The 26,804-nt window shown below is 42.1% G+C and overlaps 1 protein-coding gene across 1 annotated transcript; it reads left to right on the top strand.

Moving 5' to 3' along the window:
• Window positions 1-822: 822 nt before the first annotated feature.
• ST3GAL1 (ST3 beta-galactoside alpha-2,3-sialyltransferase 1) lies at window positions 823-26,466 on the top strand. The gene is made up of 6 exons (XM_027684503.1): window positions 823-1,475; window positions 11,308-11,504; window positions 14,574-14,753; window positions 19,415-19,460; window positions 21,445-21,564; window positions 23,056-26,466. The coding sequence occupies exons 1-6, from the start codon at window positions 1,167-1,169 to the stop codon at window positions 23,227-23,229; spliced, it is 1,026 nt and encodes a 341-aa protein (XP_027540304.1). The 5' UTR covers window positions 823-1,166; the 3' UTR covers window positions 23,230-26,466.
• Window positions 26,467-26,804: the final 338 nt, after the last annotated feature.

The following is a 26,804-nucleotide window of genomic DNA, read 5'->3' as shown; positions in this document are numbered from 1 at the left end:
CTCTTGGGGTCTCATAGGAACTCTCTGAGATCACAGGCTGCCGTCACCTACCCTTCCTTGGCAGGAAAAACAGCAATAACCCATGTGAAACAAAGGCTATTTTATACTTTGATTTCCCCTCTCTGTCCCAGGACATGATGGCTGTTCTTGCTTGGCTTTCTCTGAATCACAAGTCTAGTCCCAATCCTTAAGAAATCAAGCTGGGTGGGGGGAGCAAGAGAAAGGAAGCAATTCATCTTTTTCCCTATCCTGCTCTTCCCTCCTTTGCCGGGTGCCTTTTTTTCAGCTGCTCTGAGTTATGAACACTTTGCTGCATATCTTGTGGCTATCAAGGTCATCCTGAAGAAAGGTGGTGAGTCATTGCCATTCAAATACCTACAAACTGTAATTCAAATAAGGCCAGAGCAGAGCGAGGAGGCTGATTCAATACAAAGAGACTCAATGTCCACAGGTCGATGCTCTGCCCTTTCCGAAATTTCACCCTGAAATTTCTCAGTATGCAAATACCACAGCAGAGCTGGAAGCTGCTGCTGCTATGTTCAGGTCTCTGAGCTGATCAGAATTTTTGGGATTGGCCGAGAAATGCAGAGAAAATAGGTTAGGAGGAATGCAAAAAAAATTCTGAAAATTATTTTTCTTTCATTTTTTTTTGTTTGTCTCTAGGTTGCAAACTGGTCTCCATGGCTTAAATGGACATCAAAGCGTGTCTCTCTGATGGAATGTACATCCCCAAATGATCCAATCCCTCAAGAACTAACTTCCAAGAAAAAGAATAACCACCCTCTTCTTTCTACAATTTGCTTGTTTTAATGTATGGCATTTTAATGCTGATACTGCTCTCCTTTAAATATTCTGGTACACAGAAAGACAAGGGTCTGTGTCCATTAAACTCTCATGAGGAGAAGGTAGCAGCAGGACACAGAGAGGTGGAAGGAACTTGGAAGCACTCTGAGAAGGTGAAAGGAAATACTCAACTTTGCCTTTTTTAAGCCCGTTTGGGAAAGATGAAGCTTCTTCCCTTATGGATGAAGGCATTGGAGTCAGTCTGTTCAGCCTAAGCCCAGGGTGGTAACTGACCGGTGCCTGCTGCACCTTTTCCTTTTTGCCTTACACTGGACCCTACATTGTACTTGATCAGCAGTGGTGGCAGAACCTGAGTGGGAAAGATGGTTGTAAGGAGAAGAAATGTGAAAATGTTTACGTTCGCCTTTTTGCTCATCACAGTAACATCGTTTCTGCTGAACTACACACACCAAGTGACCACGACCACCTGGGATCCCAGGCATCTCGTCATGCAGTTTTCAGAGCAAGTACAAAAACTCTTCAAGTACCCCAGGAGACCTTGCAGCTGTCACACATGCATTTCGGAGATGGGACATTCCCTCTGGTTCGATCAGAGATTTAATTCAACTATGCAACCTTTCTTGACCTCACAAAATGCCTTGATCCCAGAAGACAGCTACAGGTGGTGGCTGGTAAGTGTGACTTGTGGATACAGCCCAGAGTTTGAGTGACAGTCACGGTTTCAGGCTTCAAGTGATGCTGAGCAGAGAGCAAGAGATGGTTTCTGCCAAAAGCATTTGCTGTCTCAGCTGACAAGGAAGGCAGAGGTGGGAGGAATTGGGTGTTTGTGCCGCTGTTTAGCTCAGAGGGGCTTGTAGTGCACATTCACTTGCTCCAAGCTAGAAAAGTCCCCGACAGAGTTAGGTGGTAAACCCAGAATTTTCAAATGTCAATATTGCCATTTTCTCCCTTCTCTTTGAAAGACCAGACTTCGTAAGCTGGCTGGTTTTGCGTCAGATGGGCTTTCTGCCATCCGCCGAGGTAGCAAAGCAAACTCATTGTGAAGTGTGTAATTCTCCTGGGGCTCTCCCTCACATAAGATGTGTAAATAATTAGAAGGATTAAATGAAAAATGATTAATTGTATGTGTATGAAAACATTGGCCATTATGGCTGATGATGTAAAACAAGCCTGGAAAGCGCATGGGTGGCTGTGGGTTGCTGGGAAGGAGCAGTCCCAGAATATCCTTGAGCAGGGTGGTCCAACCACCCTTGGAGCCTGATCCAAGTACCATGAAAGCTAGTGGATACCTTGTTCAAAAAGCACAGAAGGGAAAAAGGTCCATCCTGATGTTTTCCCCGTAAAAGCCCTTTTTATATTCTCTTGAAACAAGACCTCTATTGAATGATCTGCTCGTGGCCTGCACTGCTGAGCTGCTAGAGCACGAGTTCTGGCTGCAGCGACCCCAGTGAAATCACAGTTTTATTGCACTTGTTTTCCTCCTCTTAGGGAAAAATAGTCCCCTGCACCTTTCTTTGAACACACAACAGCCTCCAACTTGGTGTCTTGTGGCAATCATAATCCTTGTTATTGAATCCAGGGCTTTCAGCCCTTCTATGGCACCCTGAGGGGTCCTTTCTGATAGGCACTCACTATTGTGGTGGGGACATTTAGATTTTGGAGGGGATGTCAAGTGCTGTGGGAATGAGGCTGTATTGGATTTATCACTTCTCACTCCTCTGGCTGTTGCATTTACTGGTGAAAAAGAAATGCCACTGAACTCTGACATTTTTAATTGTTGTATGAATGATATGATTGTTTTTTGATGAAACCATTGTTTTTGCTATGAGTCTCATGTACTCCAGGTGCTGTATCCTATCACCTGCTCCTTGGCCATGACTCTGATTTCCCATTGCTTGTGTTTTTTCTTGCAGCCTCCAGACACTTTTGTGTGGTCCCCATGTTTCCTAGCTGGGCTCTGATGAAGTTGTGAGAAGGGAACATGGCAAGCTCAGGTCCTAGTTCCCCTTGCCCTGGCTTGAGATTTTATCAGGGAGCTGAGCTGATCTAACAACCGGCAGTTTTCAGAGGAGGGGGCATACCCCAAATTGGGCTTAGTAGATCGCTTGCACAGCACCCCAAGCAAAGCCATGCTGCATTCTGCGTTGAAAGCTCACTGATTTAAACAAGAGGTTTAAATGCATTCTCTCTTAAAAAAAAAAAAAATTGAAGAAAAACTTGGGACACTCAAAATTTGTGATTCTCCTTCTTGTAGTGAAACTGAGAGGAAAAAGAAAAAAAGCCATTATCTGAATTCACAGAATCACAGAATCAATTAGGTTGGAAAAGACCTTTGAGATAATTGAGTCCAACCTATGACAGAACACCACCTTGTTAACTAGACCATGGCATGATGCCATGTCCAGGCTTTCCTTAAACACCTCCAAGGACAGTGACTCCATCAGCTCCCTAGGCAGCCCATTCCAATATCTAATCACCCTTTCTGTGAAGAAAGTCCTCCTAATGTCCAACCTAAGCCTTCTCGGTGTAGTTTTAGACTATGTCCTCTTATCCTGTCCCTAGTTGCCTGGGAGAAGAGACCAACCCCCACCTGGCTACAACCTCCTTCCAGACAGTTGAGGAGAATGATAAGGTCACCCCTGAGCCTCTTCTTCTTCAGGCTAAACAACCCCAGTACTCTCAGTCACTCCTCACTGGAGTTGTGTTCCAGATCCTTCACCAACTTCATTGCCCTTCTTTGGACTCACTCCAGTGCCTCAGTGTCCTTCTTGAAATGAGAGGCCCAGAATGGGACACAGTAATCGAGATATGGCCTCACCAGTGCATTAAAAATTCAGCTTAACCTGAAACAGATTATTTTTCAGCAAACTGTTTCTTTTTCAGCAAAATGAAAAAAAAAGTGACTTTCAGAACAGTCAAAAGTCTTCCCTCCTCTGCCCCAAATAAAAACTGTTCATTAATTTTCAGAGCTGTCTAACCCTATTTTAGTGTTTTCTTTCTTTTTTTTTAATTCAAATCAAGTTCAAAGGGAATATACCACTTCAGAATACAAAATCAAAGCATTCTTTTTTTTCTAATGGTAAAAATAAATCTTTTAATATTTCTAGACATTTTGTATCTTCAACCATGATGTGTGAAATTTTTTCGTGTCCCCCAAAACTGCATTGTGTATTGGAAGTCAGTAACTTACTGGAAATCTTTGCCCTAACCCATGATAAATGGAGGAAGTGCCCTGAGTCCTCCGAAAGATGGTCTTGGGTAAACCCAGACACGATGTGGCCTCACCTTCTCATTGCTACTGATTTATAATGTACGTGTTGCTTTGGTTAAGCTTTTTCAAGACAGTCAGTGTCATTTCTGCAGTAAATAACTCCCAGGTGCATCCTGACGGCACTCCCTTTTCACTGTTCATTTTTAGGTTCATCTTCAAAGTGATTCTGAGATTTCAGCCAGTCTTTAAAAAAACATTGCTCATGGCCATGTTTTAGTCTTGTGGGCTTTGCCAACAGAGTAATTTGTCACTTTTTACTATATTTGTACATAAAGATGAGGCATGAGGAGACCTGAGACCGCTCAAACTTCTATTCAGGAGAGAAATGACTGTGTTCACTCTCAGGAACTGCCTTCAGACAGTGTGGTAATTTCCTTGTGCTGTAACTGAGACTCTGAGGTGATGGTGACTGCACTGGAGTTATTAATTACATGGCTGTGACTTTCCTGTCATGGGGTGTGTTTGGACTAAATGCAGGCAGAGCCCTTGCTGGAGAACTGCCCGTCTACCAAGCTCGGTCTGCCCTCCCTCCCCCTTTAGCTTTGTTGCTGTACATGTGAGTGTTATTCATCTGAATGGTCCTGCAGCATTAGTATCCCTCCACTATTAGGACAGTGAGGACCGATTTCAGAGACTAATGACCAATACTGGAGACAAAGTGGCATTTGGGGCTGAAGAATTGGGTGGTTTCACTTGCTTACAGCTCTTCACATGGCTGCCAGGCTGCTTCATGGTATATTTGGAGAATATATGGTTCAAACTCTTTCGTCTTGGTAGAATGTGGCCTTTTGGAAGGAAATATTTCTGCCTGCTCTGAATAAAGTTGTTTGTCCATACTGGATTTAGTGCTACCGCCTGTGAAGGTGGGAAGGAGCAGGGAAGAGAAGCTCAGTGCCACCATTCCTGCAGCGGCTCATCCTGCTGCACGGGGCACTGCTGCTCTGGAGAAGCACCTGAAAATGTACCTGGCTGTTTCTGTGTTCACGGAAACAAGAGGGATGTTGTCAGAACTGCTCATTGCTTTTCATTTGCTTAAATGTACACAGCTGATAAACTCTGTCTTCATTACTTTTGTCTGATAGCAAATAATGGCCAAAATTCTCCTCCTGGATACACCACTGCAGTTGCTCTGTGCTCTTTGTGACTTAAAGTTGAATTCGAGTCCTCAGCTCTGGGGGAGGATCTGGGCCTTAATAACACTCCAGGCTGTAACCATTTTGTTAGAACTTCCCTCCTTCCTTCCTTCCTCTCTTCCTTCCTCCCTTCCTCCTTCCCTTCTTTCCCTCCCTTCCTGTCTCTCACCTCCTCTCTCTCTTCGCTGCTTTCCCTCATCTTATTCTCAGGGACTGTGAGAGTCTCAGTGTTTTGGAAGGTGGCACCTGGTGTTACGTGATACATTCCTTTCTGTTTATATTTTCTTTCCCACCACCCTGAGCTGGTTCACCTGCAAGTTTTCCATTGTTTTACTATGACACAAATGCTGTGGATGTTCTCACTAAACTTAGTAACCCATATATAAGGCAACATATCAAGAATTACATGCTGTAACACAGCACAGCATTTATTTTTAGTTTTCTTGTTTTGTTTTCAGGGGAGGATGCATTGTTCTTAGTGGTCATAAAGTATTAAAAATATGAGATCAGAACATGCTGTTCTAAATTCAAAATAAACGTGTTGAGGTTGATGGATTAAAGGTGTGATTAGCAAATTCAGGCTCAGAGTTTCCTGGCAATCTTATCTGTAGTACATTGTTCATAAACTATCGTGTTATAGCAATTTTTATCTTGAGTCTTATGATATTTGAGAGTTTTGCCTTCTTTTTTTTGGAAGATTGCTCAGCTCTTGAGGCCATGTTATTGGTGTATCTAAAAGAAAATATTAGTTTTAAATCATTATGTTTGTAGGAAAAAATGTAATATATGGCTTAAAAATTTGCTAACCAGCTAGTGAACAAAAGGGCATCCCCAACATGTGCCCTGGGGAAGTTGTGGAAGCTGCACTTATTTTTAAGACAGCAGCAAAGCTACTTGGCACCTGTGTCATGCATTTTGAATGCTCTTTGTAGAAAATGTGCCTAAGTGCTTTGATCACCAGAAGTTTTCTTCAAAACTGGGACGCTCTCGGTGACACTTTGAAGGGTTCAGCGCACTGAAGGAAGCTACCAGATCTCTGCAGAAGGTGGTACCGAATCCAGGCCAGGTCCCAGGCTCTGCTCCCAGTACCTGCCACGTGCCAGTCCCTCCTGCTGTTGCACTGCTTGCTTGGAAGCATGACATTTAGATCAGATTTGGGCATACTGGAAGAACCTGACCTTGGACTACCTCTTACACCCACTGGCAGCCACCACACAAGTCCAGCTGGGCTGGAGCTGCTCCTCCTATGGTGAGGACAGATGGATGCGAAGGTGGTCCAAGCTCACAGGTCTCTCCAAGCACTGTGATGCACTCTCCTGAGCTGCAAACACCCTGAAGCCAGAAACAAGGGCACACAGAGCTTGCACAGGCATTGTCTTGACACCGTAGAGTGGCGTAGAGGTGACTCATATCAGCCATGGCAGTCAGAAATCACACAATTTGGCATATGCAAAATTTGGCATATGTGTGCTATTTACATAATACATGCACATATACTTTCATATTTGAGAGTGTAAAGTTTTTGATGACACAAATCATTAAACAAAGTCCAGACTCTTGAAAGTATCTATATTCTTCCCCTTCCAACTCTTTGATGCATAAGAATTACAGGACAATAATAATGCCATATTTTCCAAACCAAGGGGGAATTTTAAAAATTGATGGTTTCCTTTTAACCTCTCCTTCAGTCTGCAAAATGGAGATTACCTGGGTTTGCCCCACCAGAGTTGCTAGGATTAATCTTCGTATAATGTATAATGTCTTACAGTGTTGCATGAGTGTTAATACCTCCAAACTGCTGCAGCAAGGCAATTAGTAGCTTGTGCAAAAGAGTTTCTCATGGGACTTTATTCCCTCTTAAACTTTTAAAAGCAGTTAAAAAAAATTAGAAAAGCCACAAACCCCAGTACTGCTACACCAGCTTCCCCCAGCTGCCTGGCTGTGTGCTGGCAGTGATGCTTCATCGGTGCTGACTGCTGCCAGACCCACACCTATACCTGTCTGCCTTGATCCATGTTCTACCTGCATCCACATCACACCAATGATTACAGGTTAATCTATTCTACCTGCTGATAATTTATGATTTTGATGTTGTATTTAATACACTGCCAAACTTGACCGTTTGTGCAGGGTGCAGAGGCACCAGGACAGCTTTCCTTTGAGGTTCTCCTGACTCCTTTGAGGCCTCAAGATAAGAAGGATGCGGATCTCTTAGACCAAGTCCAGAGGAGACTGGGAAGATACTCAGAGGCTGGAATACCTTTCCTGTAAAGACAGATTGAGAGTGTTGGGGTTATTGAACCTGGAAAAGAAAAGACTCCAGAGAGGTCTTATTGCAGCCTTTCAATACCTAAAGGGGGCTACAAGAGAGCCTTTTCAAGAGCTACAAGAGCTACAAGAGGGACTTTTCACAAGGGCATGTAGTGATAGGACAAGGGGTAATGGCTTTAACCTGGAAGAGGGTAGGTTTAAGATTAGTTATTAGGAAGAAATTCTTTCCTTTGAGGGTGGTGAGGCACTGGCCCAGGTTACCCAGAGAAGTGGATGCCCCATCTCTGGTAGTGTTCAAGGCCAGGTTGGATGGGGCTTGGAGCAACCTGATCTAGTGGGACCTATCTCTGCCCATGGCAGGGGGGTTGTAACCAGATGATCTTTAAGGTCCCTTCCAACTCAACCCATTCTATTATTCTATGGTTCTGTGACTGTAGCTGTATCATCACCACTCCAAGCTATTAGCTCTGAACAGCCTTGGCTGAATTTACACTCCCCCTTTGCAACCCCTTAGTCAAGTTTTTGGGTATTGCTTCTTGCACTAGCTGTCAATGTGATGGTACCAGAGAGCTCAGTAAAGCCTTCTGAGCAGTTTATAAAAGCAGCAAATCCCTTGTCATCCTTAGTGAAGGTGCGTGCACAGTGATGAGAGAAGGAATAAGCACTTCCTTGGAAAGAAAGAAAGTGCATAAACTTTGAGGGTTCTTTTTCTTGCTTTTCTTTTTTTTCCTTGCTTGATTTTTTTAAAATAAGAAGCTGTAAATCCAGCTAGTAAATTTCTGTATGTGAAATGGGGAGTTTCTAAGGCTGGATAACATCTTAGATAACATCTTCCCTGTGAAGATGATTAGGAAACTTTTCAATCTGAACTCCCGATTACAGTTTTTAACAATCGAGGGTGAAGAGTTAATTCTCCAGTACCAGACAAATATTTTATGCAGGGAAGCTGGAGAGTTAAGTGTTTTATGCAGGGAAGCTGGAGAGTTAAGTGATCCATTAATATTTTATATATGGACAGAAGGTGGATTAAGATGCTTTGTGATCTTGGGCAAGAGGTTAAACTGCTTCTTTGGACACAGGTATTGCTTGCACAGACTTCTGAGAAAAGCAGCCACTTCACTCAGGACACAAGGCTCAGGTATTTCAGTGTATATAAGACCACTTGTAGCAGCTATATCCATACACATATCCCTGTCACACATCTACAGAACTGGGAGAGAGGATGTTGTCCCAGCAATGCCACATGGCACTGCTATGGCCCTGCCTTGCACAGCGTGGACAGACTTTCACCCAATGCTTCTGTTGATTTATGGGAAAGGTCAGACTTTGTTAAAAAAAATAATTACATTACTCAAAAAAGAAATAGGACAAAAATTTGGTGTGGGAAAATGAACTATAATCGGCTTGTAATTGTAATGCTATTAAAATGGTCTTTTTCAATAAGCCAAGCAAATATTGTGCAATAAGACATTGGCTGTGCATTAGATCTGAACTTTTAGAAGTTAGATATGCTTTGGAGTTAACCATCTTTGTTCCCTACTCTTCTCTGTTTTGTTGAAAAATCAAAGACTGACTAGTGTTAATTGAAGATTAGGCCTGAAAAGTAAAGTTCAATCAGATGATCATTGAGGAAATTTAAGCAGAGGACTTGAAATGAGTTAAGGACAAATGTCTCATTGTATGAATGTCCAGATCACAGTGCAATAAGGTCATCATCCTACTTGAGGTCACTGAGAGGATTTCTAACATTTATAATAGTCTTTCCTGTTGGAGTTGTGCACAACTGAGGGATTGTAGGATGATGGTATTCTGCTTTCAGGCTGATGTTGGTGCCCATGTTTCAACTTGTTTGCAGTAGTTTCTCTACACTGACAGCAGCATAACAGAAAGGCAGATGCCTGTGCTGTGCAAATGCAGGTGTCTATCCAGGATGTTTCTTACCATTTTAATGCATCAAAATTGCATCAATACTCCAGGTCCTTTCCTTTTATGATTCTATCATTCTGGATGAAAAGGCGATTTGACCTAAAAAGGGAGCCCAGGTAGAATTTTAGAATTTTTTCAAAATTACCTTCCACATCTGAATTTTCTCAGGCAAAATCAGTTCAATAATAAGATTTTGGTGGTTTTGCCTTTCATTTCTTAAATACAGTTAAAATCAGCTCACCTCTATAGAGAGTATACATGGGTGTGTGCAAATGTGTATTCAAATAACTCAAAATAAGTTCCTTTTTTAAAAAAGGTCAGATTTTACTACATTATACACCTGCTACTACACTCTATGCCATCTATGAAGTCTCCAATTATTTTGAAGGCTGCAGGCTTTCTAACATTGTTTTTCACATATTCAGAGTAATATCGGGTTAGATTGGATTCACAAAGAATACACAAGAGTTTAGCTATGTGGCCATGTGTTTTTATCCTCACACAGGAATTTGGAAGACAACCTTTTTCACTTAAATAATTGAGCCATCCACTGAACAGTGACATATGTGGTCATTAATGTAGTATTTGTTTGCGCATCCTAATTACCTTGCATCCTAATCACCTTCTGCAGTCCATAGGCAAGTATATAGACTAGGAAGGATTAGTCAGAAGATTAAGTCTATGTATGCAAAATGTCTTTGTCCTCTTTGTTTCAAGGTCTTGGTCTTAACATTGTCTTGTAGCTCTGAACTCCACAGACCTGTTGTTCATTTCAGTGCAAATAACATTCTGCAAGGAGACAGCACGGAATTTAAACAAAAATTACAGTGCTACATCTGTTTGTGTGAGAGAGGGAGATACAGGACAAATTAACAGTTCCTGGTGCAGCCAAGGGAAACACATTGGAAACTAAAGCCAAATTCCCCCAGGCCATTCCTGGGAGTCGTGGGAAAAGGTGTTTCTCTTCTCTCCCTCCCTGTCTTTCCTCACCCTGGGCTGGCAGAGCAAGACAGAGCCTTTTTGGCCCATTTTGTGCTGGAGCCATTCTCCCTTTGTGAGCTTGCAAGCAAGTAAAACCACAAGGGTGGGCAATGGTGTCTGTGAGCCTGCCAGCACTCTCAAACTTTTTAGTAGAACTCAGAGAGCTGAGCCCCAGAAAGGGAGTGTCTGACCATCACCCACCCTACACCTTGCCTGTACCTTCCCAATCCAGCCATTGTTTCCACCATGCACCATAGAGCTGCTACAAAACAATTTCCCTCCATGGCAACAGACACAATGACCAAGGTCCGGGTGGTTTTTCTCATCCTGGAGATTTTTTTTAGATGATTTTGCATCCCCAGCCCTCAGGGCTAACTCTACTGTAGTTTTCTATTGCACAAACAGCTAGCTCCTCCACATTTCACTTCCCATCTCCTTCTCCCACTTCTGGCATATGCCAAAATATGTGGAAGGGATATAAGCCATTTCTGTGTTCCATCAGGTTCCCTGAGACTTTTCTGTCCTTTTTAGAAGAGCTAAAAGACATTATACATGTTCTACCAGAAGATACCTGGCCCAGGGTGAGTGTAGGCTTATAGACACCAGAGGAACATTTATTCTGCTAAGGCCAGCCTTGGGGAGAATGCGTGATCTGTTCCTTCATGGCTAGACAGAGTCTAAGGAGGTGTGGGAGTCTGAGGAGATGGAGGAGAAAAGGGGAGTCACGTTAAAAAAGTTAATGGGAAACAGTTTTTACTTTATTTTTTTCACATTTGGATCCCAACCTCGAGCCCTGTGCTGCAGAAAGCAGTGTCTGCAGGAGGACCCAAGAATGATCTTTGAAGAGGCGTTTGAAGCTATGTCTAGCTCACAGGAAAGCTGCCTGTATTGATAACCTGAAATGATTTTTCTCCCTAACAGAAACTGCAAGCAGAGAAAGCTCCGAGGAATTTGAACGCTACTCTCACAGAATTGTTTGGGGTCATTCCTGGGGACGGGGATCCCCTGCAGGAGAGAGGTACTTACACGTGCAGACGATGCGCTGTCGTGGGCAACTCTGGGAACCTCCGGCAGTCGCAGTATGGCCGAGATATTGACTCCCATGACTTTGTGCTCAGGTGAGTAAAAACCACCTCAGCTCCAGATCCCTTTTTTGTCTAAAATTCACTGGCATTTTGGGTGACAAGTGAGCAAACAAGATTTCAGGGGCTATCTAATGAAATCTGGTGCTAAAATCAAATCTAAGTTCCAGGGATATAAATTATGTTTTAGCTTGGAAAAAAAATGTTAGTAGGTGTTGATACTGTAGCTTGTTCTGCATGATCCATACTCATCCATGTTAAAAAACAGAGATGAAAGAGAAATTGTCAGTTTTGAATAAAAACTACTTCTGCAGCTATTACTCACAAATGATCCTTTAGACATTTAACTGACTGTATCAGATTTTACTTTCTTGCACTGGTTCATTCTCAAGCAATAGTGGGGTGGGGAAGCCAAAGTCGCTTTTCAGTGGACAGGAGGCAACTGTTTGGCTGCAGGTACTTTTTAAAGGATCACATCGCCTTTCCCTTTTGAGGCAATGAAGTCAGCTACTTTGTCCCACTGAGATGCAGATGGGAACTAGGTAAGCAGAGCTAATCATCCAGATGGCAGCCAAGATTCCTGGACATGACTAAGTTAATCTCCAACATATCATCTGCCTTTCACACCACACCTGCCAGTACAGTACAATTTGGGGAGAAATAAAGGGCAGGAAGGGAGGGATTGAAAATACCACAAGTGGGATTATACTCTCAGAAACAAAAAAACACTTAGTAGGAAGCTGTGCACTGAAACCAAGAGTAAATCAACAAAAGATAAGCACTATTTGAACTGTTAAGCCACCTTGGCTTCCAGCGTGACTCAGACATGCCGTAGAGTCTTCAGATGACATCTAAATGTTCACAACAAATCACTTCAGTTGTGTATCTTACTCCCTGCCAAAAGTACCTCCCCAAAGGCAGAGGCAGCCAGCCTGGTCTTTAGATCCACAAAGGGAAAGGGAGAGCCCTCAACATTAGTCCTACAGGTTGCAAATGTGGGGCAGCTGCCAATGTGGGAAGCTGTGGTGCATTTATGCCAAACTCTGTGTCCGTCCCTATGGAGACAGTCTCATTCCTGCGTGGACTTTCTTATACTGCCTGGCCTATGTTTCCAGATTGATACAGAAAAGGTTTTGCTTGACTTAAAGTAATAACTAAAGAGTAACACACTGAGGTGCATGTTTCTGCTCTGAGTCCTTGCCCATCCCACAGCCATGCATCCCTGGCAAGGGCGGAACTCTCTGTGACTTGAAATTGAACCTTCCAGTCTCGGATTTATATTTCAGCAATCTTAAGCCAGATCTGAAATGATTGCGCAAGGTTTTAGGATTCACCATGGGAACTTGTGCAGAGAGGGTGACCCCTCTGTGCGTCAAACACAAAATCTCTGGTGACCTGATACTCACTTCCACGTGCTCTGGCAATACAGCCAAGTGTAAGGAAGAGCCAGGGAGTCTGAGGGGACACCTTTCCCTACAGCATGTTCCAGCCCACTTTTATTTGTGTAACTATCTACTTTCATGACAGAAAGGAAGTTCCTTCTCAGTCCTTCCTGCTGAGACTGGGTGTGAACACTGCCTTCTGCCATGTGACACAGGCAGCCCCACCACTGGATGGTAGGAAAGGTACATAGACCTGAGAGCAGGTTGCAAGGTTGCAAGATGACTAAGATGTCACCATTGTCTTCATCTTGATGGAAACAAACCCCATATTTTATACCTTCAACTGACTAATCTCAAGATAAAACATAGAAAGTCTCAAGCTTTACTGGTATTTTTACACTGATAAGGGTCGCTGGCAGGGAAACCAACAACAAGGAACTCAATAAGAAGTCCACATAGGCTGCCAGGCTATTCTGCCTACGCTAATAACTCCCTCATAGGGAGTTAGAAGAAACTTAAGTAATTCACCTGGGAGAGCACTGCAATAACACAGCCTGGCATAGACTTGATAAACAGATTTTGCCTCCCCTGTTATCAGCAGCAAGGGCAGCATATTATCTGGCAACATATGATGCTCCTCATCACCTCATCAGCTACATCCTTCCTTGTCCTCCTTGTGCTTCTGCCAGGAGCTGAGCTAATGTCACTGCAGTAAAACCCCATTGCGCTCAGAGACAGCTGAAGGGTTTCTCCATGGTGTTTCACAGCACCATGGATTTGTGCAAGTTGCTTTGGGGATCTTTGATCTGCACTTTGCTGCAGCACAGAAATATGCAAATCTCTACCACCAAGGAGCTAAAGCATCAGGGGAAAGTATTGTTGATGTGTTCCCAGATTTGCTTTCAGAAGTGAACACAAGCATAAAGGCATTTCTGCAGTTCCGAAACCCCCTGAGTTCAAAAACTCCCTGTTTCCTGATACACACGACACAAGGTGGGGTAGCCCTGTTTGGCCAACATGTCTTGACTGAGCCCTGGTGGCCCTGGGCAGATCTCCATGACCCCAGGGTTACCTAAGCAGCTCACGTGTGTGGACAGTCACCCTGAGTGGGTGTATCAATGTTGGAGGAAATGCTACAAAGTAAGATTTGAGTACATGAAGGGTCAGCAGCAGGTCCTGTATTTGTCACTGTGGCTTTGATGTCTTTTCATGGGATAACCATAAGGAATATTGGCTGCTCCTCATCACACATAACATAGTTTATTACCTTGATCCTAGACGTTCAAATACATCTGTAGAGTTGGAGGGAAAGAAACTGCAAGAAGTCAAGCTGATGTACTTCAGGGCAATGTTTTTCTCACCAACTGGAGGATGCAGCTTTAGAATGAAATGAGATATGTCCTCTTGGACTCACCACTCTTTTAATCAGCTCTCTTCTGACTGTAAAGGGAAATCAGGAATATGCTCAGAGATATACCTTCTTGGTAGACATTCCTATTCAATCAAGAAATTCCACACCAAAACTGAGCTTTCATTTACTGTTTATCCATGTGGGTGATGATCATTGCAGCTTGCTTGAGGACCCGAAAATCCAGTCAAGGCTGTGCGAAGAGCCATAGGAGCATGTTCCTGCCCCTCAAGAAAATGACTTTCACATGTGTTTGTACCTACCTAATTCCTCTTCTGCTTCTTCACTTTCTCACTTTTTACTTTTTGGCTGCAGAATGAACCGTGCCCCCACTGCTGGCTACGAATCAGATGTTGGGAGCAAGACCACTCACCACTTTGTTTATCCTGAGAGCTACAAAGAGCTGGGAGCAAATGTGAGCATGATCCTGATCCCCTTTAAAACCCTGGACCTGCGCTGGGTTGTCACCGCTCTCACCACAGGCACCATCAACTTGTGAGTAGGGGCAGGAACAGAGGGTGGGAGCTCCATACTTCATGTTGCTGTAGGAGATCATAGCTTACATGGGACAAATCCCTGCTTCTGATAAGGCCTAGGAGTGCTTTACAGCCCTCTCAAATCAGAGTTCAGCCCTGAACACTTACTTTCTAGGAAAAGCTTAATGTTATGGTGCAGTCATTGAGGCAAAGATCCAGACCCATTTCTTCACAACCCCACACAGTGTTCTGAGAGATCTGAAAAGGAGAGTTTTTGCTGCTGGAGGCAGCCAGTTTGATCAGAAGCCTCCTGAGCTTTGGGGTTCAGTGCCTCATTTTGGGTTTCTGCTCATCCTTCCTTGTCTCTGGTCCCTTGGGAGTACAGTGAGTGCAGCCAGCATGTACCCATCAGAAAGCCATCTGCAGAATCAAGTGTTTGGTGGGTTATTAATTTAGTAGTGGTCCTAGACACTTACATTATCCCACCCAGGACACCTGAGTGGCCAAGTGGTCCTCCAACATACAATATTCCACTTGCAGAAGAGGACAAGGAGGGAGAGGTGTGTGCAGGTTGCTCACCTGAGGCAGTGGGAGCAGATGCAGACCACAGCACTTTGTGCCCCATCCACAGCATTCTCCCCTGGACAAGTTGGTCAGGAGTTTGGTCTGTCTTTCCTGGTGGAATGTGATTGAGAACTGTGCAGAGGAGACAACGTTCTGTGTGTCACTGCATGTCTTAGCCTTAAAATCAAGTGTTCTTCTTGTCAATAATGTGCCACACTGGAATTTATTCTCCAGTACTTCTTTATGAGTGCTGTCAGAAGTAAAGGTTGTCCTGCTTAATATGGCAGCACCAGAATTGGAAATGCAATTAAAATGCATGTTTCTGCTGGATGCCTACTACCAGATTCTCTCCCTTCCCATAAGCTGGCTTTTCCTAATCCAGAGAATGAAGTATGTGACATTTGTACTGTGTGTGAGGTTATCTGCTGGATGTAAAACCACAGTCTTGTGGGATTACTTGGTGGCACCCTACTACACACAGACAAAAAGAGTAGATCAGATTACATAATTCTAGAGAGAAGTATTTCAGGACATTTCAACTTTTTTTCCCAATTTCAAAGTCTCAGAACATTTACAGCTTGGAAAAATATGTCCTGGGCATGTTGACTGGGCATAAGACCCACTTTGCAATTTTACAGAAAAATTTTTGATGGAACAAAAAATGAAGTTTTATTTCTTCTTTTTTTTTCTTTTATCTCTTTGCATTTGCATTTTAGATTATTTTCACTTCTTATTAAGATCTTCTTAACTTGTAACAAATCTGGGTTAGTTTCCTTTTACCTTTTTCACCACCAACATTTAATCTATATAGTGGTAAATTGTCTTGAAAAAAATCCATCCTCAGGATACCCTTGTAACTTGGAAAAATCAGCCCACTTAGAAAACTGGACAGCTCACTACAAGAAAGACACTGAGGTGCTGGAGCCTGTCCAGAGAAGGGCAATGGAGGTGGTGAATGGTCTGGAGCACAAGTCTGATCAGGAGCAACTGGGATAGCAGGAGTTGTTTAGTCTGGAGTAAGAGAGGGTCAGGGAAGACCTTATTGCTTTCTGAAAGTACCTGAAAAGAGGTTTGTGGTGAGGTGGGGGTCAGTCTCTTCTCCCACGTAGCAAGTGATAACACCAGAGGACATGGCCTCAAGCTGCACCAGAGGAGTTTTCGATTGGACATTAGGAACAATTTCTTCACCACAGGGCTGTCTAGCATTGGAACAGGATGTCCAGGGGAGTGGTGGAGCCACCATCCCTGCAGAGATTTAAAAGACATGTAGGTGTGGCACTTGAGGACATGGTTTAGTGATGATTTGGCAGTGCCGAGTTAACTTCTGACTCAATGATCTTAGAGGTCTTTCCAACTCAAATGATTCTATGATTCTATGGTTCTATAATTCACCTGAGCACACCTTTTGCAGATCTACTGCCTCTCCCTGCCCCAGAAGAAAGCTCTGTGTTCCTGAGCTCTGAGGTCTGCACTGCAAGTTGAGTGAACCCTTAGCCTATTAGGAAGATATAACTGGTTGACTATAATGCAGTCACAGCACATGAAAGGGAAAACATTTTTGCTTAATAAATCATAGGATATATTATATATTTATAAGTAGATTGTATACATGGGCTTGTTAAGCACCTGGTATAAATTAGTTTGTGAGTATTTAACCACATGGAAGAAATATCAGTATTTTATTATTTTTTCCATACTCACAGGAGGGAAATTGCATAATTAATAAGCTGGTATAATTCTAGAATAATAAAAGCAGGGAATCATAAGCACACAAATCATAGCAATATATGTAACATAATTTTAGGCTAGCAGAATTAACCTATGAGCACACATTAAACACACTATGTCAGATACTGTGTATAAGGAAAATATTCAGTGTACATTTTTAAAGGGGAGAAGGCATGAAATAAAAATAAAACACATCTGAAAATGGGCAATTTAGAAGAAAAGAAGTACTTACCTCCCTTCTCTGACCTGCTTGGTCATCATGCCTTGTGCACAGGCTGCATAGTGTCAACTGAGTTTAGGCTAATAAGAATCTAAGTACACTCACAGTCAAAAAAGATAAACATCCTGTATGGGTTAGACTTTTACACAGGGTTTAATTTTCTGTATCCCATTCAAATGAAAGAATAATTTCCTAACACTCAAAACCTGTGAATTAAACATATTCTGCTCCCAGTAATATACCAAGAATTTTTACGGTTCAAACCAAAATCTAAACCGCAGATTGTCTTAATATTACTTTGAATTGATAGCTGAATGATTTTCTGAGCCATATCCCATTTGACTGATATATGTCCCATCTTAAAGTGTCTCTCTAAGATGAAGCATTATACCAGAAAAGGCTAAGAAAAGCCTTTTCAGGGATAGGAAACCTTCAGGCCTTCATCAGCCAAATATTTAGCCTAGTTGCCTTAACTTGCCTTCCGCAAGTCTTCTAGGACTCTGCATAGTGCAAAAAAAGCTCCACTTGGTTTGGCAAAGACTATTTTTATATTCCTTAAGATGCTGCGCATCTTCCTCTTGCTTCAAGGGTTCAGTAAATGTCTTGTACAAGGTGTCCAGGAACAATAGCAGCAATTCTTCACTAGAGCCCTTCAAAGTGGCTCCTAGAAGATGTTTCCCAAATGATATGTTATACCATCTGTAGCCACCTTCATCACAGGACACTGTCTCACTCCTGTGTGGTACTTACTGGATCACTCAGTTCCTGGCTGCCCTGCAGCCCAGGTTTTACATGATCATAAGAGCATAGGTCTCCATTTGGTCTTTTCAGTGTACCAATATTTACTGTGCAATTTTATGAAATTCTGCAGCCAAGTGACAACAGAACTTGGGTATTTCTTCTGAAAGAAGCCCTTTTTGTCTTCATAACCACAAAAAGGACATGGGATCACCAAGACTATGTCCACTGATTTGCTAATCAAGGTCAGGCATGGGAAGCAGATTCAAGGGCATATTTTTCTGAGCAGATCAAGAAGTCTGCATCAGTGTCCCTTTCCCCATTAGCATCTTGTGTCACCTCTCAGGAGGGCTGGAACCACCCATCGTCTTTCTCAGTACATCCAGCCTAGAGCAGGAATTGCAGGTCAGGCATGCCCAGAAGTACCTAAGGAGACAAGAACATTGCCAGGTCATCACTGGCTTGGGAAGATTTAGACTAAGGTTTCAAAGTGTTTATGTTCCACGGTTCAAAGAAAATAACACATTAATGACAGGAGCCTTATAGTTACCAAAAACCAAGTGAAAACATTTACATTAAACTAATGGCTTTGGTGACTTACCACAATCCATCTAAAAACTATGCAGAGTATATTTTGGGAAATATTTCAATGACGAGGCCGGTTCACCAGAATTTTTTCACTTGAAACGAACTCAGGGAGATTTTTCTTACAGCACTCGTGATGAACTGTGCAATGCCAGCACACACTGTGCATGAGACACGGGGAATAAAAGTTTTTTTTGTTTTCAAGTCATGACTTGTGATTTCAATCCAGTCATAAGGCAAAACTTGGAATTTTTATGCTGGGAACCGCAGGAAGCCTTCAGCATCACTCTGGGGAGGAGGGGAGTAGCTTGCTGGTGAGGGGCTGTGTACTGAGAATGCCGAGTTGCATATAACCACAGAAATGATGAACTGCTGCCATCGACTCTGAAAATCGTGAGGTATCTCCAAACATTAGGAGGGGAAAGGTCTCCCCCTGGTGGGAAAAGGTTTTTCTACCATGAAATTAAATGGAAAGTCCTTCCCATTCTCAAAGTGCAAAGACTGCAACATCACGATTCAAGAATTAGGAGTCTCGAGCTCCACGTAGTATTGGCTCTACGGTATATTCTTAACTAAATCTTTGTTGTCCTACTGTCAATAATTAATTTGAAAATTTAAGAACGTAATGGTTTCCTATAAGCTTGCTTCAGTGACAGCTCAGTTCTTTTCATGCTGTGTTACTTAACTGCAGCCTCATTTTACGACAACTTCTTGAATTTACTACTTTCAATTAATTTGAATTTATTATTGTACATAAAGAATATTCTTTATTTGGAATTACTTGAAAATATTAATAAGTTGGGCTTTTATTTATCTTACTGCTGTTTTTGTGTTTCTTTTAACAGCACATATGTTCCAGTTCCACGGAAAATCAAAGTCAAAAAAGAAAAGGTGAGCGATGCTGCTTTGGGCTTTATGTTCTGCTAATTCACTTGTAGGTCATTTACCTCTTTCAGAGACTGCAAGTATCTAAGCAAGCCCTTGACATTCATAAAAAATTGCAGCCAAAATACAGACACTTTACAAGGCTCAGCTAAGCTAAAGATTTAGCTCCTGTGTGCCATATAGGCCATAGAACAACCACTAAATAACTGAGGTTGTGATGATGCCATTGTACGAACACTGTTCTGAAAGTTGCATCACTTCCTCTGGTGCTGCTCAGGGACATTAAAAGTGCATCGTTGTCCTCCACAGCAGTTGCTCTGTTGCCACCCATTGCAGTCGTTTGGATGTAATGGCACTGTGGAGGGATTTTGGAGGGATTTTTTCTAAATCATGTTACTATCTGAACAGTAAGGGTGTTTCTTATTCCCAGGTCTCCTCCTTGTAATAAGGAGCTAAGTGAACTCTGAACAAATAAAACTATGAGTTTCTAAGTCAATGGAAAGTTCCTGATTGTAGGCTCTTAGCCCACAGCTAAGCTGTAATAACTACCTGTACCCAATTAAACAAGTTTGGAGCATGTTTTGGAGGATAGCACAGACCAGGGAGTATTCCCTGCTTTGTACAGGGACAGGCTGGAGGTAGGATTTCCCATGAGGCAGGATGCTAATTCCCATGTTGGACCCTAAGCCACACTGCAAAGACTTCTGTTGTTGTAGCTGCATGGTTTGAGGACATAAACAAGGCAGGCTGTTTAGGGAGAGGAAAAACATCTTCCATAAAGCTTCCAGCAAAATAAAAATAAAACCAGGTTTTGCCAAAGGCTTCAGATGAGACCCTGAACTAGTATCAGTTTATATACCTGTGCTTCAAAGCATGGACTTCTAGGGTGCATTAAATAATCCCTTAGCTCATCCCAACTGTTGTGATGAACAAGATAACCTCTGCAAAACCCCTGCAACTCACTAGGGTGAGTTGTTGAGTAGCAGCAGCCCAGGGTGCAGCTGGTGATACACAACAGCTTCCCAAATGGGGAGAGGAGAAGCTTGTATCTCTTCTCACACCATGCAATGCAAAACATCCTGTGAGAGGCTATTACACACGGATGCAATATCAGCAATTAACTTCTGACTTTGTAAAAGGAAAAGCCCTGCAGCTAAACAGATAGCACTGAAATGCTGTCACTCTAATTAAAAGCACAGCATGGAGGGATAAGCCTCTGTTTGCCTCATTCAGGGGAGGGCACTGAAACCAAGGAATACCACCATTCCTTGGATTTACTGTATGCTCATGTCTGGTCTTAAGTGCTCCATCTCTGTGAGATAACCTCATAATTTCCCAGGAGATAATCGAGTGTATCTTATGTCTCGTAAGAAAAAGTATAAAGCATAGAAAAATAGCATGTTTGGGAAACAGGGGGAAAGCAGCTGACACTACCTGATAGGCTTCCTTAGTTTCCTTCCTTCCAACCTGATCCTTGGTTTCCTTAGATCTGTACCTATAGAGATACCAAGGTTGGCATATTGTGTAGACGACTCAAATTACAATTGAGCTTGATGATCTTCAGAGTCTTTTCCAACCTAAATTAATCTGTAATTCTATGAAAAGTGTCACAGCATCTCATGCTTGCCTTGCTCAGAACTCCAGCCTCCCAGAGCTCAGGGAGAGTTGAAAGCCTAATGTTTAATTTACATCTCCCTTGTGCCATTTCATACCTGTTGCTTTCAGTAGGAATCACCAGGATTTACATTAGTGTAAGCAGGTGGGATATCAAGACCAAGGAAGGACTATTCATATGTAATTGCACATGAGAAAAGTTCCTGAATGCATTTTATATGGAACTTAATTTTTCCCTTTCACCTGCCCTCAAGGAATAACTATTATTCCTTTCTTACCCACTCCCCTCTCCCAGTGACCTTAAGGAATAGTGTGCAACCATTGTTTTTTCCCCAGGGTATTTTACTAACGAGTCTTTCACTCCAATTTTGTCTAGATCCTGGTTTACAATCCAGCTTTTATGAAATACATCTATGAAAACTGGCTCGAGCATCATGGGAGATATCCCTCCACAGGCCTTCTGTCTTTGATGTTTGCTCTCCACGTATGTGATGAGGTAAAGTCTGACTGTGTTTTGGATATGTGGATAAAAAATCAGGACATTTCACATTGAAGAGTCAGGAACAACCCCTGGGCACTGACTCAGCCTTTGTTTTCCCCTCTCCACCTTCTTCCATTTACTTATTCAAACATATACAAACTCCTCAGTAACATGCAGACACACTCAACTGACTGATGGATTTTTTAATGTCAGCAAGTGGTAGAGTTTAAGATGCATTCCAGGAGAATATAATTAAACATAAACAGAGATTCCACCTGGTATCAAAAGACATTTAAACATGGAGGTATCTGTGCCCATCTTGCTAGTGAAAGTCTCAATTATATTTTGTCCAGCTCTTAAAGGACTAAGAGCCATTGCTGTTGCCCCTGGTCTATTTTTAAACTCGAGCTTGTGGGTTTATACAGTAGGTTATAGAAAATGCCTCTGCTTCAGCAGTTCCTTGAGGAAATTCCCTAGTTTGACTGATGTAAAGTGCTCCTAGGTGACTGGAGACTCAGCTAGTTAGAGTAAGGCCAGATCAACTCTACAAAATCCTACAACCATGGGCTTGTCAGTATGGAGGATAAAAATCACTATGCTGGCAAAATCTCTGCCCTGGATACTGATCTGCTGATGAAAGAGTTTTGGTCACCCAGGACTGTGTTGCACCTTGGAAAGGTGGTAGAAATACTAAAAATACTGGAAGAAACTGTACCCAGGAGAAAGTATGGGGGGGCTTGGGTGGAGCCTGTTTTCTGGTGAGCAGGCAGTGAACAGGGCTCTGACGTTAGCAAAAATGACTTAAAACCAGCTCCACCTTTGGGTGGACCCATGTGTGGGTGGTTTAGGAAGTTTATTTTGTGGTCATGACCCATTCAAGCCCAGCTGTATCATCACTTTTAGTTTACATAAATTAACTGTGATGTTTGGACTTTTACCACCAAGGGAGACAAGCATAACCATTGATGAACAAGCCTCTGGGAGAGGAAAGGTTGTAGGTGTATACAAACAAGGAACATAACATCCATCTGTCTCTGAAGTAACCACAAGTATCATATAATTACGCATGTAAGTAGGGTCAACATGGTTAATTACTTGGAAGGCTAGGACCAAACCAAATTTTTTTCACTCTTTGTTGCTCTAATCAGCTAAAGACATTCCCATCCCAAGCCACTGGTGTCTCGAGGTCAAACATCATGCTTAAGGGGTAGGAATGTGGTTTTCATATTGCTAGACAAGAATTAATGGATAGAAATTTCCTTTTCTCTTTTAATCCAGGTATGGTGGTATCTCAGCATAGCTTAGGCTGTAACATCCCTTGAGGAGGCCTTCGGCCATTAATCTGTGGTTGCATCATGTCATGCAGTAGAAGAACTTGGCACACCACTGATGTCCTCAGATGCTGCTGCCTATAAGTAGACTGAGAATTAAGAGAATTTCTTCAACATTTCAGATGAGGACCAATTGCTTTCTAATCCATAACACTAGTTCTCTCTTACATCCTAGGTGAGTGTGTACGGCTTTGGAGCAGACAGCAGAGGACACTGGCATCACTACTGGGAAAACAACACTTCAGGTGGGGCATTCCGGAAGACAGGCGTCCATGACGGGGATTTTGAGTTCAATATAACTTTGACTCTTGCCTCCATTGAAAAAATTAAATTTTTCAAGGGCAGATGACCCTGGCCACGGGGAGGAATGGGGGCTGCAATTTCCAACATGCAGCAGAACAAAGCTCAGTGAAGACGACCTGGGCGCCAGCCAGATTTGAAGGCGTGGACCTGTGGTGGAATCGGAGCATCTCACACTGCAGGGAACTGGGCCGAGGACTGGCCTCCATGCTGCACATGATTTCCTATCCACGAACAGCCGGGAGCTATCAATCAGTTGTGGGAATAAATTAGTCTCTGCTTAGGCTCTACGGCTTGATTCTTGAATTCCTGATGAAAGATCTGCCTGTTGCAATCAGAGGAAACCTGGGCACAGGAACTGCTGTCTGTGAGTCCATTCTTTCCTTGAGCAAGGCAGGAGATCCTTGAAGAAGAGTGAAAACGACTTTTGGGACCTGAGACCCACTAAGGCAGCTGTGAACATCATAGTAAGGATTACCTCAAAGAAATGAATTCACTTCTGCTGTTGATCTTCTTTTTGAACTGTTTCTTCTGTTTTCTCTATTACTTCTGTTTCCATGCTGTATTAAGGAAAAACATAATGAAGTTGCCTGGAGTAGTAAATATTTGAACCATTGCCTCATTCTGCATTGATAGTGTCTAGAAAATATGAATCAAAACATTTCTTATCTTGTAGTATTTAATATTGCTTCCTATACAGCCATAATAATGGAGAAAACAGTACTGAAAACTCCAGGAAAAAAAATGGCCTTTTTAGCCACTTATTTGTCTTGTTTGGTTATATGCAATTTTTGTTCTTCTTTTTTTCTTTTTTTTCTTTTTTTTTTTGGTGGAAAATACTCTGGAATGCTCTTTATTTAATCAGTTTAAGGTTGGAAAGTGGACTTTCTTCTTTAAGTCATTTATATGTGCCTTTTATAATTGTGCAACAAATGTGATTTTTTTTAAGATGACAAATCCTAAATTAAACTTTTTTATAAAAGGGGGAGAAATTAACCAAAGTTTATCTTCTGTCTGGTACACTTTTGTAATCAAAACCAATAATAACAACTCCTATGTTGCATTTGAGGAAACACAAACAAGACTAATTTTTAAAGGTAGCTTTTACTTTTTTTTTATGGGAAAATATCCAAAAGTCCCAAGGAAACTTTTCTTCTTATTCTTTTACAAATTTAAAAAAGTGTTATCTCTTTACAAGGTCTCTATTTGAAATGGGAAAAATATCATGGGTTGGGACACCAACCAGTAATACAATAAGAATCATTTGCTCTGTAGCAGCACCTACAAAGACACAATCTGTGGACGCTGATCTTACAGCATAAGACAGACTTCAAAATTATGTGCATTTCTGAAGGAATGAGCATATTAATGTCAGTACCTCTAGGCAGTGAGAGAAGGGAGGTTACAGTAGAGGTTTTATATCCACAGATTTTTGCTGGAATCAATGCATTTAAGCCTCAAAGACAAAGTATGAATCCAAGTTCAGACAGTGAAGAGTGGAAAACAGTGGTGTTTTCTTCCTGATTTCATGAAAACAGGACTCATGGATTATTCACCCAGTTTCAGCTCTGGTGAAGTCTGCCAGAGACTTCAAGGAACTTCCAATCAGGCTTGTTAAAAATGGCATATTTAATTTTTAATGTATCACGGTGGTTGGGGTTTATGGCAAAAGAAATCATCACCTAAATGTCTCCTCTTCCATGCACCAATTGTGGCAGGATGTCCAAGCAAATGAGTATTTTGAGCTCAGTGAAAGCCCTTGAATCAGTGACGTGCTTCACCCAAGATTTATCCCCTTGTCTTTCTGTGGCAGCTGGTAAGAGGGAGGTGCCCTCCAAGGCAGCAATACATGGCACAATGGCATGGTCAGCTGGAATTTTGGGCCACTCACCAACATAAATTGCTTTACCCGCATGGGTATGAGTGCACTCTTGGCGTATAAAGAGCTGAGATTGCCAAATGAACAGGTGGGGAATTGAGCTCCCTTTGCTCTACATGTGACCCCTCAGCTTAGCAATATGGAAATGGCAGGATTTTCAAACACTCATGTTGAACCTTGTTGATGATCCTTATGTCAAGAAGCCCTTTCCCAGCATGGTGGCCAGCAGAACTCACCTGCATGTCATAGGCACAGCAAATTCGATGGGCTTACTGTCTTCTATGTGTCCTATGTAAAAGAATGAAACATTTCTACCTGAGCCATGTTTGTTTGCTTGCTTTAAGCATTCTTGCTGTTTAAATTGATGTTAATCAATATGCTTCTGGTGAGATGGTGCAGTAATACAAGCAAAACAACTTTAAAGGGAAAAAGACTACATGGAAGACCCCAGTGGTATCTTCACACTGTGGCTGGATTTTGGATCTTCAAAATACTTTTTTTTTTTTCATGGAAAGATGTCAGGAATTCAGAAACATTCAGTGCTCTTTCAGTCATTTTCAGAAGGATTTGGAAGAAAACTCGTGGTTCAGTACCCATGTCCCATTGATACATTTTTTTATCACAGGAGGCAGTTTAGAATCAAAGAACATGGTAAAAGGAGCCAAGATATAGTCTAGTCTGTGTTGTTTTGGAAGTTTCCTTTTCCTGTTCTAATTAAATTTCCTATTTTCCCCTGAATATTCTGCCTCTAACAGCACATATAAAACCTTATGGTTCATACTATTGCGGATAAATTTCGTGTCTTCATCATGGAACAAGCTGCAATTCCCATTTAATTTTCTTGCCAACAGCAAGCAGTAACTCTGTATCACTGATGTCCATTTTTCAGAGTATGAGGAGAACAGAGAGTGGATGTCTCCAGGTGTAGGATGAAGAATAGTCTGTGCCATCACATTCTATTCCAGAGGAACATTTTCTGGAGTTCTTTAGGCAGCTGACTGTGGTGCTAGATTTTTGTCTCAGTTTCTCCACAATTTTGCTGCTCTTTCAAATGCCTTTGAGATACTAACAGATGATGCTGAGGGAAGAATTAATTTCCACTGCCATTGCTGAAGACTGTGTTCCTGCTAGAAACTTTCTGGGTGTATTTTGTTTAAAAGAACAACCAAGGAAAAAATTCAGCAACAAACTCTTGGACTGTATTTGCCACCACTGCAAAGTCTCTGAAGCACTCCTTGAGTGTGTGTTATGCTTTTTACCAAAGCCAAATATCTTGAGCACTTTTTTCCTCCCATGACCAGATTATCTTCGTTTTCTCGTCTGACTACACAATTCATTATGACTTTTTTTTCTCTGATGGTGGAGAGTCTCAATCATTCTTTGTCATTTTATTTATTTAATTTTTCAGTATGATATGAATCAAAATAAATTTTTTATTATAATCAAATCAAAGGTGTTTCTCTCTGTACAACACTTCTTTCCACAGTATTTTCATTATCTCCTAGAACCTTCTTTGTCACATAACAGTGTAATGAAGCCTTATTTGACTTCCCTCCCTTTCATCCAGTTGGACTCAATGGTCTTAGAAGTCTTTTCCAACTTTTATGATTCTATGATCCCTCGGGTGACCTTGCTATGTTTCAGGCTGCTGGAAACCTTGTGAGCATCACACTGCTCACCTTCTGGCAGCTCTAGGCCTCTCTGGAGAAAAAAACCTGAGCTTTATATGCCTGTGGTCTCCTGAT

The sequence above is a fragment of the Neopelma chrysocephalum genome, unplaced genomic scaffold (assembly GCF_003984885.1).
Source record: "Neopelma chrysocephalum unplaced genomic scaffold, ASM398488v2 Primary Assembly neopelma1_66, whole genome shotgun sequence".
Taxonomy (NCBI): domain Eukaryota; kingdom Metazoa; phylum Chordata; class Aves; order Passeriformes; family Pipridae; genus Neopelma; species Neopelma chrysocephalum.
The sequence above is the reverse complement of the archived record's forward strand: the minus strand, read 5'-3'. Positions and strand labels throughout refer to the sequence as shown.